A 17,969-nucleotide genomic window follows, 5' to 3' on the forward strand; every position below is an offset into this window, starting at 1 on the left:
CTCTCATAGTCTCATATATCCAAAGACATATGACGAAACTGGTTTACTGTTTTCGTTTCATGGCACACTTTAAAATTTTGTGCCAAGCATGTCCAATAGATCAGATAACGTAATGTAGAGAAAATAACAAGATACTATTGCCTTCAAATCATCGATTGAAAATTTTAAAAGAGCCACTTTTATAATATAGGAAATAGAAGAGGCATTTTTATTTATTAATAATAAATATAGTAGCTACACACTACTAATTAAAGAACATACATGGCCTTAGAAAGTCACGAAAATGTTCTTAGTTCTTGTTGCCCCTCATTACACTAGTAGAAAAAGGATGATTTGCGTCCCCGGATTTGCGTCGCACAGACACGGAAGTGACGCAAATTATCTTTGTGCGTCGCATGACAAAGAGCACTCGACGCAAAACATCAATATTCATTATATATATTAATTTGTTACATTAAGCAACTCTTTCTATATGATCCACTCCTCTTAATTAGCATTACTAAGAGTAGATCGATAATGGCTGCCTGGTTGTTCAGCCGTAGTACTCCACGACCAGAATACAAACACCGACAGCTTTCGCAACCGGAGGGCGTATACAAGCGTTCACGGAGGTGCGAGTCAATGGGTCAGTGTGGCTGGCGCAACTATCAGACTGACTCAGCTCAAAATCAATCTTTTTCCAGTCAATGTTGTCGAACTTGCTAATTGGACCACAATCTACGTAAACCTGCAAGAAGCACCGTGCCATTGCATTTAACATTATGTTATCGTCATGAAGGGGTACATGCAGGGGCGAATCCATCATTTTTAATTTTGGTGGGGCACTATTTTTGAAAAGAGAACGTATTGTATCTTTGGTCGGACGACTTTCAGTGGTTCCAATTTTTTTTCAGTTAGTCTTAATTTTTTTTTCAGGTAGTCTTCATTTTTTTCAGGTAGTCTTCATTTTTTTTCAGTTAGTCTTAATTTTTTTCAGTTAGTCCATTATTTCTTTCAGTTGACCCATTATTTCTTTCAGTTGGTCCATTTTTTGTTTCAGTTGGTCCATTATTTGTTTCAGTTGGTATACATATTACGAAACAAAGTCCAACTGAAACAAAACAAAGTCCAACTGAAACAAAACAAAGTCCAACTGAAAATGGAAAATAGGAAAAGAATGAAGACTGAAATTAAGAATTTCATGAAGAAAACCCTAATACCCATTTTCACCATTAAACAATCCGACGCTTCAAACTGCAAACTCAACTGAAAATGGAAAATAGTCCATTTTATTAAAAGTTTTGATGTTTATTCAAGCAGGCTGGGAAAGAACGTTTTTCGGTTGAACTGGATGACAATAATCAAGTGTGGTACGAAATACTCTCGTTTCAAAGCCTGCGCATTTTCTCTCGTTTATGGGCTATCCTTATGTACAGCTTAGGCAGAGGTTCTTTGCGAAGGAATCTACAAATGCTCTTATAAGTTTGTGAAGTTTGCGAAGGAGTCTCCGGCGTCGGTGAGGGTGGGTTTTTTGCTGCGTTTTTTGAGTCCCATTTTTTTGGGTTGTTATGGAGGAGAGAGAATGTGGGAAAGTTAGGGGTTTTGGGGAGGTGAAAAGTGTTGGGAAAATGGTGATGATTGAGCTTTGTGAAGGGCCAAAGGAGACGGTGTTTTGAGGTCACTGGGTCAGCCCGTCTGACAGTAAGTATTTGGTTAGACGGTCTGACCCAATACTTTCACTTTTGAAAACCATCTAAAATTTTGTCATTTTGACGCTTCTTTCATTTTTAACCAATAAAAGTAACATTCATGTTTTTATATCTCCAACCTGCAGCTTTAACCATTAATATTAATTATTTGTACAAAAATTTATACAAAGTGATATATATATATATATATATATATATATATATATATATATATATATATATATATATATATATATATATATATATATATATAATGTCATATATTGAGACAAATCCGACGTATATCAGATAACATTATTTGTTTCTATATAGAGTACTACTATTATTTCAAAAATATTTACTAACTGAAAATACTCCATATAAATAGCTTACAAAACCGAATATTGCAATTTTTTGTAAAAGAAGCGAGACTTTTTTAAAAAAATTCATAGTTACAAATTTTGAATTTGATATAAAATCACTGAAATACAAATTCGAACACAAGACTTGAGTAACATAATTACTTTACCCAAACGCACCACTGGAGCAGAGCTCAATTTGTAGTAAAAAAGGGCGCAAAATTTACTTTACCCAGAAATAAGGTGAGGCTTAGAAAAACAGAATTTTGATATTTTTGGTGTGGTACGTGTCACCCAGATTCCACATAGATCCGCCTTTGGGTACATGCTAATCTTACATGAAACTCCCCTTATAATTTATTGATATGTTGCATGCTAGAACGTTTTTAAGATGCGTACGATTCCCCTAGTTAGACCCTATTTGTTACATGGATATAACACATAGTTATGCTCTTATAGCGTTATAAATGAATCAAAATTCGAACTATTGATTCAAATTGTTTCATCTCATCATATATATATATTGTCATTTATAACTATAATATAGGAAAGAGAATTATAATTTGGATGAGTGGATAATCATGTGATTCATACATATTAATACTTGATGTGTCGTTGATTTAAATTAAAGAATCTATTCTTCTACAATGAATAGGAATAATGTGGAGTGAGACCCATACTTGATAAATAGCACCATACGATGGCTAGACTAACTTGACAATGTGGGTTTATACTACATGCATTTTTCTAATCTATACACTCTACAATTTGTGGTAAAAGTTAAAAATTTCGAACGTAAAGAATTTTCAGAAATGTTAATACTAAAATATCACTGCTCATAAGAGGATATATGAGATCTTATTAGATGTATTTTAATGTTCATTTTTATAATGTCAACTTTCTATAAATATAATAACAATACTTATTTAGATCAAGTCTATATTGGGTGTAACATGTTACACTAGAACTTATAAGAAAATATATATTGAGACGAATCTAACAAGATCTCACATAACTATGTTTTTCCTAAAACATGAATCGCTCATATTAAAGACGATCAAAGTGTAACATGTGAATAGTAAGCACTATGCAAATGGTGCAACTATTTAATATATATAATATATGAAATGTAAGGACATGATCAAGCTAAGTTTTCAGACTATTGAGTAGCTTGTACTCCCTCCATTTCAAAATATAAGGCACGCACGATGTTCGAGATAGAACTTTAACAGTTAATTGCTCTCAATATATGTTGATAGAAAATTTCAAAAAATAATGTTATTATAGTATTTTTCAAGACGAATCCAATGGTATAACTTTTATAATTTTTATTTATCATATTATGAGAAATATTTGTTATCAAAGTAAATTTTCATAAAACCTGAATGTTTTATATTTTGAAACAGAAGGAGTATAAATCTAAAAATGTATCATTGACCAAATATGTGCTTTTAATTTGAGTTCATGAGATTTCCAGAAGCATGTATTATAATGGAAAATGAAACAAAAATGAAGGGATAACCTTTTTGGCTTGGATATCCTCAGGGTTGGACCAAGCAACGAGCCATCCACACTGACTTTGTCCATCAACGACTCTGCCTGAATACACCACGGCACTCTTGATGCCATTTGCAGCAATTTTAGACACTTGCTCAAACTCAGCATTAACACCACTGACAAGAGTTTCCGGGAAATTCCTGATGATTGTTCCAGACCATACATACTGAGCATGTATGGTCATGGGCCCTGAGGTGTTATTCCTCAAGTGTCCCATCAGAAATAGTTGATCTTGTGGGTTCACCTCCCTCGCCGCGGCTATACTTTGCGCATGCTTGACCAGCTCCAAGGAGGCCTGGTGGTTCTGTCCAACTTGAGAGGAAGACATTTCTCACGTACGTTTAATATCTAGCGTGGCCAACAAACAAAACTGATATTATGGTAAGGAAATAGAATATTAGAAGATCCTTCGCACGAGGACTGATCCTAATATACAATGTTTGATTGTAAATGTTATATAGCTTCACTTGTATTCCTTGAATTAGTATACAACATATATAGTGTTTTTCTCTGTTATCAAAAACCCTTAGGTCCAATAGTATCGTTTCCTAATTCCTATCTCCCACATGCATGGAAGACTAAGGTTCAAATATTGAAAGAAGCAAAAATTTCAATGTGATGAGGGTGGGTGGGGGGTTGGGTTGGGGTGCTTCTTACTATTTCATATTCATATATCACATCAAGTTTAGACATGCATGTATGGAAATCATCTTTGGCTTTCTAATATATTATTAGTATAAAGTGAAATTCCGTTATAGTCCAATTTGAGTTGTTGATAATTCGACTTTGTTTGTTTGATTACTGGTTGTATGTATTTTATGCTCCATATTTACTAAACAAATTCATTCCCAATAATTCATTTGCATATTATTAAAAAAATTTGCTATTAAAATTATTAGATTTTGCTTTTGTTATTATAGCGCCTCTCAATATATACATTAAATAAGATATGATCAATATTTTTTGCATGTAATAGATACTTCATATTGAATATATAGGTGACATATAAATATATAATTATCATCAAAATCTATAGCTAGCTTAAGAAAACTTAATACCATAAAATCCTTATAAGATGTTAATATCCTACCAGCTTATATAGCTAAAGGTGAGTATATCCCTCAAACTTAACTCTAAACTTCAAACTGTGTCACATTAGCTTTCTACTACTTTTTAATTTTACAAACTCCAGATTTATTATCATTCTATATTTTATCCTCAGACTCTCCACAAACTATGTCTTAAATTGATTTTACAAAAACAATAAAATACAAATATCAACTTTTAAGTGGCTAGAAATTTAACTCCTTACATGCCGTAGTCTTGAATGGAGTCTTTGATTATCAAACTCACTCCAAGACTCTCATCTTTTTCTTTCAACATTATTGCATAGTTTTTGCTCAAGACTCTCAAAGTCTTTGCTCAAGACTCCCCTTAAGATCGACTACCAAGATTTAGTGTAATTTGACTTCTATATTAACTTTTAGAGCAAAACTTCCACTGTTTAAGTAAAATTCCACTTTCTTGCTAAACCTTGTTTCCCAGCAATCAATTACTTTGAAAGTATTGAGCGTATATTCGTATCTTATCTAACATACATTCAAAAGAAGAGAAAGCTACGTATATCTAGCTCAATGAAAGGGAAAAAACAATGACGACTACAGAAAGAAAAAAGAGGGCGAAAACAGGAGCTAATACCTTGACAAGCAGTGTGTAGTAGAGAACTTTACTTACTGAGCAATTCCCGATTGCCATTTTCTTATATTTATAGACCATGTCATGTGGATTGTGGTTCTGGCCTAGTGGGTGCACCCTGCACGACAATTTAAGATGCATCTTTCAAGATGCCTTTAACTTTAATTTCATAAAGGAAAAAAAGATGCCTCCATAAAATTCTTTTCTTTTTGGGATTGAGTTAGGGTGCCAAATGACAACAGGATATTACAGGTATTTACGGCCCATTTGGTAGTCGTTAATAAATTGCGGTAATGGAAATGAATTTTAAGCCTAATTTTATTAGAGAAGCACCTTTAAAATCTCTAGGGGAGGCATTTTTTCTCCACGGGCAAGCAATCTCACCCCTAAACTTGTGTTTTTGTTTCCATAGGAAAGCAATTTTCATTACCACTCATTACCACCTACAAGGTGGTATTAGATGGGAATGAAAATTCAAGAAGGAAATGAACATTTTATGATAAATTAGCATTACTATGGGAATGGACAATGATATTTTTCACAAATTTACACACAAATTCTTCCCATTACCACCATTCATGATGACCAACTATCAAACGGGCCTTTAAGACACTATTATGGGATAATAAGGTCAAGTTCTTTTGGATTTATTTTCAGTTCAATTCACTTACGTCCAGTTTAGTTTAGTTTAGTTCAGTTCGGTTCGGTTAGGTTTATTTAGTTTTGAAATATTCGACTTATCTTAATAAATACTTTTATATGTCAATTTTTGATAGTGACTTTTGTCTTGTAATTCAAAGTTATACTATGATAAATATAATAATTGAAATGGAACAACCAACCATCAACTTTTTCTCAGATTGCTTCGATCAAAAGAATATATACTTTACCACCCACAAACAACGTTAGAAGCGAATTTTGGTTTTCTAGCTAACACGAGGGAAATTCATCAACTTAAGAAATTTATTTTTATCCTTTTATATTCTCACATCAAGGAGCTGAATTCTAGTTCTTGTCTTAAGTTTTCGTCCTTGTAAAGCACAATTAATTAGTGGATTTCTTGACATTATCTGTCCAAGCTAAAATTAGGAATTGATCGAAGCTCTATTTTACTCACTTTAAGATAAATTAGTTCATACAAATATATTCTACCAATAAGATTATAGGGTATGTGTTCCCCAAGATCAACATATTTCTCTTATTCAAAATGTTTTACCAGCTGTAAGTTATCAAATGTAGACAATCATAGTAGTTTGATGGGGAAATATAAAGGGAAGATTACTTTCAGAGACAACTTTTCGTTTAAGTACGCACAACAGAGGGGTAGATGAGGATGTACAAGAAGTCCAACAGTATAGGGCCCCAAAATTATAAAGGCCACAAAATATATTATTTTGAAAATTTTACTTCATATTTGAAGAAATCACCCTTGTTTCCCACCCTTAATAAATTTGTCAATGATTTATCTTTAGATTTTCAACTTCCTATCTTTAGAACTTTAACCTTTCATTTTTATTTTTTATAAAATTTAAGGGCCCAATTTTCATGTTAGAACCGGGGCCCCAAATTCTTCAAGACGGCCCTGACTACGTATAACTATTGATGACATAAACTTGATACACTAATAAGTATAACTTAGACTTGATAAATTTAAACAACTATTAGCACTAAGCATGACAATGGATCTCAAAAAGGTCAATCCAATTTGAGTATTGAACCTTCTCACGATCAAGAATAAGTAGGATGTCATTCTTGATATTACTGACGGACAATACGGGGTGATACGGGTTGTGCTCGATGTAGGAGGAGGGGTGGGCTGAACGACGAGGGAGTCAGATATCGATGCACCGTCCTTAGTCATGGTGGCTGGTGGTAGTAGGGGCAGACGAGGAGGAGGTTGGGCGACTAAGGCCAGGATCGAAGAAGCAAGAAAAAGAGAAATAGAAGCTTGAAAAAAACAAATCTGAGGTTCGAACCATAGGAGAGAGAAAAAAAAACAATTAATTTTGCATAGGCTGTGATATTTTGTTAGTTTTGGTAAAACTTTTTTGATTCAAGTGAATCCATTGATCACAATATATAGGTTAAAACATAAAGGTAATCTCAACAATCTTAGGAAACCTAACATGAGTAGAATTCTAGTTCTATAAACTATATCCAAATACAAAATATTATTCTAATATATTTTATATTCTATCAGCACTCAATTGTATTTTTTGGATACCATTTTGACATTTTTTTTGCTATTGTCTAACTAAGACATGTAAAAGTCTAACATTAGGGTTTTTTAATTCTATATATTATTTATTAAATATATGTCCAAATGTGTTTGAAAATATCCACAAAAAATAGGTTTGAAAATAGTTAAAATAAAAATAAAAATAAGTATCTAGCTTGTGCAAATAATTGTTTAAAGTTGCAATGTTTGAGCTATAGGTTGTACCCGAAAAATAGTTGTGTCACTGAGTCTAAATTTTCTAAAAATTTGGAAGGTTTTTGATCCTTTTCCTTTCGCTTCATTAGAAGTTCTAATTAGAAAACAAGAATTGAAAGAAAGTAAGAAACCCAAGAAAAACCCTATTCCTAAAAGAAGAAGAGAACAAACATATACCCCCATACATGCTTTAAAATGATTCCATTCTTTTACTTTCACTAATTTGGTATTTTTGTCCAACGAATGAAATTGGTTTACCTTTACAAATTTGTTTTATTCATTTATCGTAAAATTCATTCTAACCCCTTCATAGATAAATAAAGTAGTAAAAAAATCATTCAAATCTGGAATCATGTTCTTGACTTTTTAGTCTGTCGTTGTAGTGCACGATTGTAGGTAATTGTATTTCTTCAACACCTTTATTTACCTTAACAATTACTTCATCCGTCTCAGAATATAGTGCCTATTTCATTTTTGGTGGGTCAAACTTTAAAATCTTTGACCGAATATTCTCATTTGTATATATAAAAAAACATATTCATGTGGGATCTTGTGAGATTCGTCTCAATGTATAGTTTGATAATATCAACTTTTTATATTTTTTATTCATACGAAATTGAAGATATTAAAGGTCAAAGTTACGGCTTGAAGACCGTGTAAAAAAGAAACAAACACTATATTATGCGACGGAGGGAGTACGTGTTATGTCGTGTTCGACACAACACAACACAACACTTTAATAATTCATTTCAAACTGAAAACTTTACTTTTTTTTTTGCAAGATAACCGAGTCCTTTAGGGTAAGTTTATTGCAAGTCTTGAAAAAAGTTTTGACTTGAGACTTTTGTGGATATTGTGCAATAAACTACACTAAGACTTCATAGAGTCTTAAAATGAGTTTTGATTTCCAAAACTCAACTCAAGACTCCCCTTGCTACATGTCTCAATTCTATTGGATTTTTTTAAAAAATATTAGCCCAAATAAAAAAAATCTGATAATAGTCTCGGGGATAAAGTATAAAAGAAAAGAGAGTCTGAAATGAGTTGAGTGAGTGAAAAACTAATGTAGTAGAGTCTAAAGTCCAGTCTTAGTGTCTTGCAATAAACTTATCCTTATCCATAGAGCTGGCCACGGGCCGTGCTGGGCCTGAACGCGGGCCAGGCCCGCGGGCTTGAGTGTATTACGGGTCGGGCCAGGCCCGCGGCCCATTAATCTCGTGTCGTGCCGTGTCGGGCTGAAAAAATGGGAAGCTTGTCCATGGCACGACACGACCCACGTGCCTGGCGGGCCGGGTCCGAAAATCACAGCTTTTATCGTAACAAAGTCCCAATCCTTATAGACTTTAGCCAATTTAAGTCCCAACCCACGGGCCTGAACGGGCCAATTTCACGAGCTCGTGCCGGGTCCAGGCTGAATTCGAAATGCCTCAAACGTGCACGGCCCACGGCGCGTGGCCACCTCTACTAGTATCCATTTTAGACTCTAATTTCTTTTTTTTGATAGGAAGTTACCATAAACGGGAAACTTCAAAGCAAAAGACCCTCGTAATATCACCCAATGACAGTTCGACACATCAGCATACTCGTTTTCCATGACGTGTCAAAGCCACTACCAAACCAAAAACCGTGTCTGTCAAACTCAAACAAAACCATTTTTACGTCTTTCACTCCTCATTTCTCTCTTTCTCTCTCCTCCGAGAAATCAAAAATATCTGCGATCTCGTCGGGAAATTGTCGGAAAATCTCTCATCAATGGCTGCCACCGACAAATACAACCTCAAGAATCCGGCAGTCAAGCGGATCCTTCAGGAAGTTAAGGAGATGCAATCCAATCCTTCTGACGATTTCATGAGTCTTCCTCTCGAGGTTTTTTTTTCTCTTTCTCTCTCCTCTTTCGATTGTTTTCTAGCTCATTTGCGATTTTTTGTTGGTGAATTGAATTGAATTTCTTGATAAAAGTTGTTTCAATTAATTTGATTGTGGATCTGTGTTGAGCTTAATTTTTGTTGTTGTTGATCCTCATAGCATATTTAGGTTTTCTATTTCTTGCAATATGTAGTAGGTTATTTTCATTTGATACCTGATATTTGACATCAGCTGTTTTTATTGAATAAACGGCGGTTTTGGATTGACATGGCGAATTTATTGATATTTATGATTGAATGATTAGAATTCGGCATATATTTTGACAGGATATATTGATATGTTACCTTAATTTGCAGATTTATTGCACAAGTTTTTCTTTTAAATATAAAGAATTAGTGTTTGTATGGTGTATAGTGTGGTCGATATCATGATTCATGAGAGTGTTACTCATTGTCTTATGCTTTAATTTCGAATTTACAATTCAAGTACAAAGCTATAGGTGAATTATGGAATACTTAAATTCATAAGAATATAATTGGAACTCGCACTTTAATTGGAAGTTGTTTGCTAAAATAGGCAATTTGGAGACATGTATAATAATTGATGAAGTTATATCGTCTCGCTTCTTTCAGGAGAATAAATTTGAAATATGTGTCTGAATGATTTGCTTTGTTGTATATCTTGCCTAGGACATTCTGATCTCTTACCTAAATTTTGAGAATTTGTTGATGTCCAGCCTTTATTGCACAATTTAGCTTTTAGAAAATAACGGACCAGTGTAGTTGATTATTACGATTCTTACTTTAGGATTCAAGTATGTCATTGCCTGAGTTTGAATCAGTGTAACATAATTTGCTATATACTTTGCTTTTTTGGTTTACGGTTCGCCAAAAATAGGCCAAATTGACCATAAGTCCCTTTTTTCGGATCGCAATTCGCCGGAAGATTAGGGAATTATGTTACACTGGTTTGAACTTGCATCAATTGGAAATTGTTTGCTAGAAAAAGGCAATTTGGAAATATATTTGATTATTGATTGAGTTTTCTGGTCTCGCTTCTTTCAGGAGAATATTTTTGAATGGCAATTTGCGATTAGAGGACCTGGTGAAACTGAATTTGAGGGTGGTATCTATCATGGAAGGATTCAGCTGCCTGCAGACTATCCATTTAAGCCTCCTTCTTTCATGCTTTTGACGGTAATCACTTTATTGCTCATGCTCTTTCTGTTATCTTTCCTCTTCAACCTAACTAAATCTTGTATTTGTTTCTGCACCTGTTTTGCAGCCCAATGGTCGTTTTGAGACCCAGACAAAAATATGTTTGAGCATATCAAACCATCACCCGGAGCACTGGCAACCATCTTGGAGTGGTAAGTTTAATATATCCTTGTTATGTATTCTTAAGTCCAATTCGTCACTCGACAAGTTGTACGTGTGTGTAATCCTTGGATAGAAGCTTTAAGTGAGCCTCTTTATGTCATTGTCGCGGAATTTTCAAATGCTGTGAAAATTTCCTGTCATATTGGTATTGTACAATGCGTTCTTTGTGAGTGTGGAACCTAGGGTTCTTGGGGATTCATTTTTGTTTAACTATGTTCTGGTACATTCCAAGTTCATATTATAGCGGGTTTCGGACCTGGTAACTTTGGGATTTGGACTCGTGAACTTATATTTCAGACAATTAGCAGGAAAGGGACATAGGTCCTGGGAGATGTTTTTAATCATCTAGATATCCTGCTCAATTAGCTGATCAGTTATATTCTCCGTCTCCTTGTCATGAAACCTGAAAGGGAGCTCATTGGTTGTACTTGTCTGTGTTTATATAAAATTCCATTTAGCTTTCTTCACATATTAAAACCAAAATTAATGGTTTGTTTGATGATGCTGATGACAGTCCGTACCGCATTGGTGGCACTCATTGCTTTCATGCCAACACCCCCTAATGGTGCTTTAGGATCTTTGGACTACAAGAAGGAAGAAAGGCGTGAACTAGCTATTAGATCTCGTGAAGGTTCACCAAAATTTGGAACTCCTGATCGTCAAAAAGTGATTGATGAGGTCAGTCTTAAATAGTCAGTGTAACCTGATTACATTGCATTTTATCAAGAGTTAAGCTCGAAACTATTAATTTTACAGATACATGCATACATGCTTAGCAAGGCTCCACCTGTTCCTGAAATCCTAAAGCAGGCTCCTGATGAGCAGTCAGCTGAAAGGGAAGCTGAAGCTGAGGGAAGTGAGAATGCTGGACGATCAGCTACTGCTGTAGAATCTTCAAATGCAGAAGGTGAGATTATAAATGAGGAACCTCAAGCAGCTGTCGCAAATGCTAATCGTGTGGATCATAGGGAAGCTAATCCCGGATTAGTTAGAGCTGGAATTTTGAACCAGCAGCTTGAACATAGGCCCGCACCGAGGATACAGAGATCCAATGATGACCGCTTGCTCACATGGGCAGCTGTGGGATTGACTGTTGCTATTGTCTTTCTTTTACTGAAGAAGCTTGTCAAGTCCGGTGGTTATGGCGCTATCTTTTTGAGTGAATCGTAGCTATGATAGTTAATGTGTGTGAAGTTGACGGGCAGGTCAACAAGTCTTGTATTTGTGAGAAAATATCGTAGTATATGTTGCAGTGTATATTGTGTAGGTATTAACAAGCTATTTGACTATAGCCTTACCATGTAAACATTTATGAGTAGTGATAAAACGCTGATCATGAGCGGTTATTGCGCCTACTCACAATCATATAATTATTTAAAAAGGTTGATTTGACAACTCGGTCATAACAAAAATAGATCCATATTTGTGTATTTGAAACCCTTGTTATTGAACTAACCTGTGTTTGTGTGTTTGAAACTCGTGTTTATGTTAACTCAATCTCTGTTTGTGAAAAAGTAAACATATGATCTGTTATAGAGCAAAAAATTGCATTGATTTGTGTGTTTTATTAAGCTTTTCCCTCAAAAAGTACATTTGATTATTAATACGAACCTATATTTGTGTATTTGAAATTTGCTTGTTATTGTTAAATCTAATCCCTGTCTGTGTGTTTGAAATTTATGTTTTTCTTAGCTCGATTCCTGTTTGTGTAATTGTTAAAATTCCATAATATTATATTGACTTTATTAAATTGTTAAATTATCACTTTACCCTTTGTAATTGTTAGATTACGCATTTATTCCTATGAGTGGACAGTGATAACCGCTCATGATGAGCGTTTTACCCCTCAACATTTATAGCATGAATGGTCATTCCTCTCCTGGAGTATCTGAACTGTGCCTCAACTACTTGGTAAAGTTTATGACCTCTTAGATATTTTTTAGAGTACTGACTAGTAAATTTTCCTAAATTCTAGGACGACTATACCTGTTATTAGTACTATAAAATCCTAAAAGACTCACCTTCAATCTTCTCCAGGAATTTACCAAGCAAAGCTTGGCCTAATAGTAAGTATTTGGTCTCATGACTTTAAAGGTTATGGGATCAAATATCACTAGGGGATCTTTGTGAGTGAGGTTTCCCTTACTATTTCCCATCCTTTCCAAGGAATGTGACATGCGAACTCGACTAGTTATACCTACGAGAGGTGACAGTTCAGTAGAAATCTTCATCTTACCTGCTTAAAAAAAACTTCTCGAGGAATCGTTTAGGAAAATACTCATATCTACCTCTCTTTTACCCAAATCAATTTCTCTTCCCCTTCACAAAATCTTCATCATCCCAATTTTTTTGCCGTCATCTGGCAAAGCATGAAGATGCACTAAGGTGCACAATACACATTATGCTTCTTAAAAGATTATATCGTCAATATAAAATACAAGCTTTTTTCAAACTGTTTGCGGCCATGAGATGTCTCACCTCAATATCAACCAAAATGGAGATATGAGCCTAGACATCCACATAATTTGACACATTTTTTTCACAACCTCCAACAAAGATCACTAGGATTGGTGAAAAGAAGACTACCTCATTGTCATCAAGTTTCAATGAGAATTTTCCCCAAAAACTTGATTAATTGGGTTTGAATTTTCACAATAAATCTGATCCCTACACTGAAAACATAGGGGCGTAGTGTAAGTTAAGGGACTAATTTGCCACATTCGCAAATTTATAAAGGTATTAAATTTTACTGGGGGACAGTGTAAAATTCACTTAATACTAGTATCTCAATGTCATCCTAGACAGGAAAGTTTAACCAAATTTATAAGCTCACACAGACATTAGGCATAAACTTCTCACATACATATTTTGATTTCTGAAACTTCGTGTCCTTGTATCAAAGAAGGATGCACAGCTTGTACAATTTCTACATGGGTGTGCTTAATCAGCTTGTACAAATTCAGAATACTTGCAGTTTTTAATCATCTTCCATGACTTCCTTAGAAAATCCATAATTTCTTTACTTATCTTGCTGCATTATTCATCTCTGTAACCAGCAGCAAGCCGTAGAATCAAATAATCCCGCCTACACGACATATTTGTTTATGATCTCTCTGTTTTTAATTCCTTCATCGACAGCACCATCTTATAGGAACTTGCTTCTTTTCAACCAAACCAGCTTCACTTGTGATTCATGATTCTTGCTACGGGGAAGACGTTATTGGCAACAACAACAATGTTCCTAAAAAGGGGTCTGCAGCAATAGCCAATGAAGCATAGAGTCTTATCCTGCCTCCCAATATTGGCCAAAGTATAAAGCCACCTTGACTAGAAACAATCGATGTGTTTTAGGAAACCGAAGTGATGGCAAGGACCTCAAAAACCAAACCCGATCTAATCCAAATTTCTTCCTCCCTCACTGCCTCGCCAATCCCTTCCTCCACCCCCCTTTCAGAAATGAAGCTGCTAGTAAAGAAGTCGAAAAAAAGCTCGTGTAGGATTATATGTTCAGAAGTTATCACTCTCCACTATCAAGTATCCAACAACATCATCCATCAAATCTGTGGTAATTGCAATCAGGCGTCAGCAACTTAACCAAATGCCATAACTGCAATTTGCTGAGTTCCTCATCCTTTCCCTTGATGCAATCTCGCATGCAAAGTTGATATGATTCTTTGGGTGGGATGAATGGTTTCCTCAATGCATCTAAATAGTTTTCATTACAGCAATACATTAGCCAAAGACAGGCCACAAATTTCAAGATAAAATGTGATCCTAAAGAAGAAATTTAGTATTATGATATAAGTAACTAAAATAAGATTTTGCACCAGGACTTATATGAGTACGTGCCACCTGAGCAATTGGCAAAATCTTGCAGTATGCAGATCATTAATGTCGCTCATCAATATAAAGATGAGTGGATTACCTGAAAATTCATCTGAAATCTGCTAATAGCACTCTCACCATTCAGTTCCTTTTCATCAATAATCTATTATAATCGGAGCAGTGGAAGATACATGAATTTGTTCTTTCAACTCGTTGATCAAGTTATCTAAGACTGAGTATATCACATCAGCTTTAGAGTGAGACATGTCTTTTGATACAAAGACATTAACCTCATCATTTATTTCAATCCAACTACAGCCTGGTTCTTTAACCACTAGATGTGATTCCATTCTTTCTCGAATCTCCTTTACCTCAGTCCACATACCTTTGGATGCATAAATATTTGAAAGTAAAACAAAAGATCCACTATCTTCTGGGTTAGAGGATATAGCCATCTCTGCTGCATAAGCGCCCAATTCATAATCTCCGGAGACTCGACAGGCACTGAGCAAACTTCTCCATACAATTGCAGTAGGTTTAACAGGCATTTTCTCAATAAATTCTTTTGCATCATTCAGTTTACCAGCTCGTCCAAAGAGAGAAACCATGCAAGCATAATGCTCCATCCCTGGCTCAATTCCGCAGCTGAGCATTGTGTTAAAGTGTTTAAGCCCAGCTTCTACAAGCCCTGCATGGCTGCATGCCGAGAGAAGCCCTATAAACGTCACATAGTTTGGCTGCAACCCATCTTGAAGCATCTTCTCATACAAGGACAGAGCTTCTTTAGCTAATCCGTGATTTGCATAGGTCGAGATCATAGAATTCCAACAGGCAACATCTCTCCACTGTGTGGTATTAAACAGCAAGTAGGCCTCTTGTAAGCATCCACACTTAGCATACATATCCAACAGTGCATTTGTGACAAAAGCATCTGTGTCTAAGCCAGTTTTCATAAGCTGATTATGGAATTGTTGACCATGGCGAAGACTAGCAAGATTACTTGCTGCAGTGAGCATTGCAACAAAAGTGAACTCATTAGCCTTTTCCCCTGCTACTTGTAGTTGACTGTAGAGTTTGAGCGCCTCTTCATTTTCCAGCTGTTGAGTATAACCAAAGAGCAAAGCATTCCAGACCACAATGTCCTTCTCACGGATCTCATTGAACGCCAGTTTTGCATCTCCAAGAAAGTTGCATTTGCTATAGACATCTATCAACGCACTGCTAACAAACAAGTTGCTTGACAGGCCTACCTTGATGATATGGACATGGATTTGCTTGCTCAATTCCCAATAAGAAAGCAATGCTGATACCCCAAGAATGCTCACGAACGTTAGGGGGTTGGGATATAACAGCTTAATCCTCATGTCATGGAAGAGATCTAATGCTTCAGAGATACTTCCTAATCTAGAGTATCCCTCAATCATTGCATTATAAGATATCACATTGTTCTGAATCATTGAATCAAAAACCCTTCTCGCATCAGCAACAGCATTACACTTGGAATACATGTCGATCAATCCATTGCTTACATATTCATCAAACTCAAGATTTGCTTTAATAATGTAGGCATGGACCTGCTTTCCAGGCAAAAGAGCTTCAAGTGAACCACATGAATTGAGAATGCTTGAGCACACAAAATCATCAACCTTCCAACCAGATATGTTCATATCATGAAACAGTTGTAGGGCATCAACATGAAAAGAATTCTGCATATATCCAGCAATCATTGTGGTCCATGAAATAGCATCTTTTGCACCAATTTGCTCAAATAATTTTCTTCCACTTTTCACTCTACCACATTTCACGTAAAAATCCATCAGCACATTCATTACAGAAACATCCAACACAATTCGTCTTCTCAATACATAAGCATGAATTTGCTTTGCCCCATCAAGATACTGAAGCATTGTGCAGGCATTTAGTACACTAGAAAGAACATATCTATCAGGAACAACATTAAGATCCCTCATCATTTGATGAAATAGCATCAATGAAACATCACTTCTCCCACTCTTGACATATCCTGTCATCATTATAGTCCAAGTAAACAAACTCTTCTCTTTCAGCTCATCAAAAACCATTCTAGCATCACTGATGTCCCCTAGTTTTGCATAAAAATCCGTCAAAGCAGTACCCACATACACATTTTCACTCAAACCACTCTTAATAGCAAAACCATGCACTTCAATACCTTGTTCAAAAGCACCCGCCTGCACACAAGTGCGTACGACACTTGCTAATACAAACTCATTTGGCCTCTCATTACAACTCCTCCTAAAATCTGAAAAGACCATTAAAGCATCTTCAGCATAACCATGCTGAACATAAACTGTAACCATGGTAGACCAAGATATCAAGTTTCTCTTAGGCATTTTATCAAACACATTCTGAGCATACTGAATACTACCCAGTTTTGAGTATAAATGCATGAGAATGTTTCCCAGAAAAACATCATAACCAATACCAGAGACAAAAAGGTGGCCATGAATTCGCTTATAGTAAAAGATGGGTTTCTCTGAAAGAGTTGGTAATTGTAGAAGATGAGCAAATTGTAGCCTAACATTCCGGAGTTTCCGAGAAGAAATAAACTGGTTTTTTGAGATATTTCCCGACGACAAGGTTGATAAAGATGAAGATTGAAACCTTAAATTTTTACAGCATAACCTTAAGCATATAGTTGCATGGTGTTTTCTCATTCTAATTATGACATTGTCTAAAACTTCAAATCCTAACAATAATCTCTTTTCAATTACTATGACTTATGATTTATAATTTATTTATGACTTAGGGCCTGTTTTTTTTCGGCATAAAATAGCTGAACTGAATTGAACTTATTGGAGCTGAACTGAACTGAACTGAACTTATTGAAGCTGAACTGAACTGAACTTATTGGAACTGAGCTGAACTGAATTGAACTGAACTGAATTGAATTAAATTAAATTGAATGTAATAAATATATAAATAATATTTTAAACAATAATAATATGAATATTAAATAATAATTATAATGATAAGTAATAATAATGAATAATAATAATTGTATTTTGGATATTTTTGAATGATAGTTACAAATAAATAATATTAATAATCATAAATTAATAATAATAATTAATGATAATAATGATAATTAATAATAACTATTCTATATTATTTGTATTAATATATTAATACTTGATGATGATATATA

General features: G+C 34.9%; 3 protein-coding genes across 3 annotated transcripts; 1 reads left to right on the plus strand and 2 right to left on the minus strand.

Moving 5' to 3' along the window:
- Positions 1-185: 185 nt before the first annotated feature.
- On the minus strand, positions 186-5,386 carry LOC130589346 (jasmonate-induced protein homolog). Its single transcript, XM_010673390.3, has 3 exons — positions 5,282-5,386; positions 3,549-3,931; positions 186-727 (listed from the first exon to the last, which is right to left on the minus strand). Exons 2-3 carry the CDS (start codon positions 3,909-3,911, stop codon positions 533-535), a joined length of 558 nt encoding a protein of 185 aa, XP_010671692.2. The 5' UTR covers positions 3,912-3,931; positions 5,282-5,386; the 3' UTR covers positions 186-532.
- Positions 5,387-9,349: 3,963 nt separating this feature from the next.
- LOC104888424 (ubiquitin-conjugating enzyme E2 32) lies at positions 9,350-12,352 on the plus strand. The gene is made up of 5 exons (XM_010673393.4): positions 9,350-9,578; positions 10,643-10,774; positions 10,863-10,947; positions 11,472-11,635; positions 11,714-12,352. Exons 1-5 carry the CDS (start codon positions 9,465-9,467, stop codon positions 12,125-12,127), a joined length of 909 nt encoding a protein of 302 aa, XP_010671695.1. The 5' UTR covers positions 9,350-9,464; the 3' UTR covers positions 12,128-12,352.
- Positions 12,353-13,684: 1,332 nt separating this feature from the next.
- On the minus strand, positions 13,685-17,550 carry LOC104888425 (pentatricopeptide repeat-containing protein At4g39530). The gene is made up of 2 exons (XM_010673395.4): positions 14,883-17,550; positions 13,685-14,662 (listed from the first exon to the last, which is right to left on the minus strand). The coding sequence occupies exon 1, from the start codon at positions 17,476-17,478 to the stop codon at positions 14,938-14,940; it is 2,541 nt and encodes an 846-aa protein (XP_010671697.1). The 5' UTR covers positions 17,479-17,550; the 3' UTR covers positions 13,685-14,662; positions 14,883-14,937.
- Between the last annotated feature and the right edge of the window lie 419 nt (positions 17,551-17,969).

The sequence above is a fragment of the Beta vulgaris genome, chromosome 3, assembly GCF_026745355.1.
Source record: "Beta vulgaris subsp. vulgaris cultivar EL10 chromosome 3, EL10.2, whole genome shotgun sequence".
NCBI lineage: Eukaryota > Viridiplantae > Streptophyta > Magnoliopsida > Caryophyllales > Amaranthaceae > Beta > Beta vulgaris.

Excerpts from the sequence above, each read along its gene's own strand:
- LOC130589346 (XM_010673390.3), bottom strand. The coding sequence starts at position 3,911 with ATGTCTTCCTCTCAAGTTGGACAGAACCACCAGGCCTCCTTGGAGCTG. Across the intron at positions 728-3,548 it reads AGGATATCCAAGCCAAAAAG|GTTTACGTAGATTGTGGTCC; the intron begins GTTATCCCTTCA and ends TGCTTCTTGCAG.
- LOC104888424 (XM_010673393.4), top strand. The coding sequence starts at position 9,465 with ATGGCTGCCACCGACAAATACAACCTCAAGAATCCGGCAGTCAAGCGG. Across the intron at positions 10,948-11,471 it reads CTGGCAACCATCTTGGAGTG|TCCGTACCGCATTGGTGGCA; the intron begins GTAAGTTTAATA and ends TGCTGATGACAG. Across the intron at positions 11,636-11,713 it reads GTCAAAAAGTGATTGATGAG|ATACATGCATACATGCTTAG; the intron begins GTCAGTCTTAAA and ends TTAATTTTACAG.
- LOC104888425 (XM_010673395.4), bottom strand. The coding sequence starts at position 17,478 with ATGAGAAAACACCATGCAACTATATGCTTAAGGTTATGCTGTAAAAAT.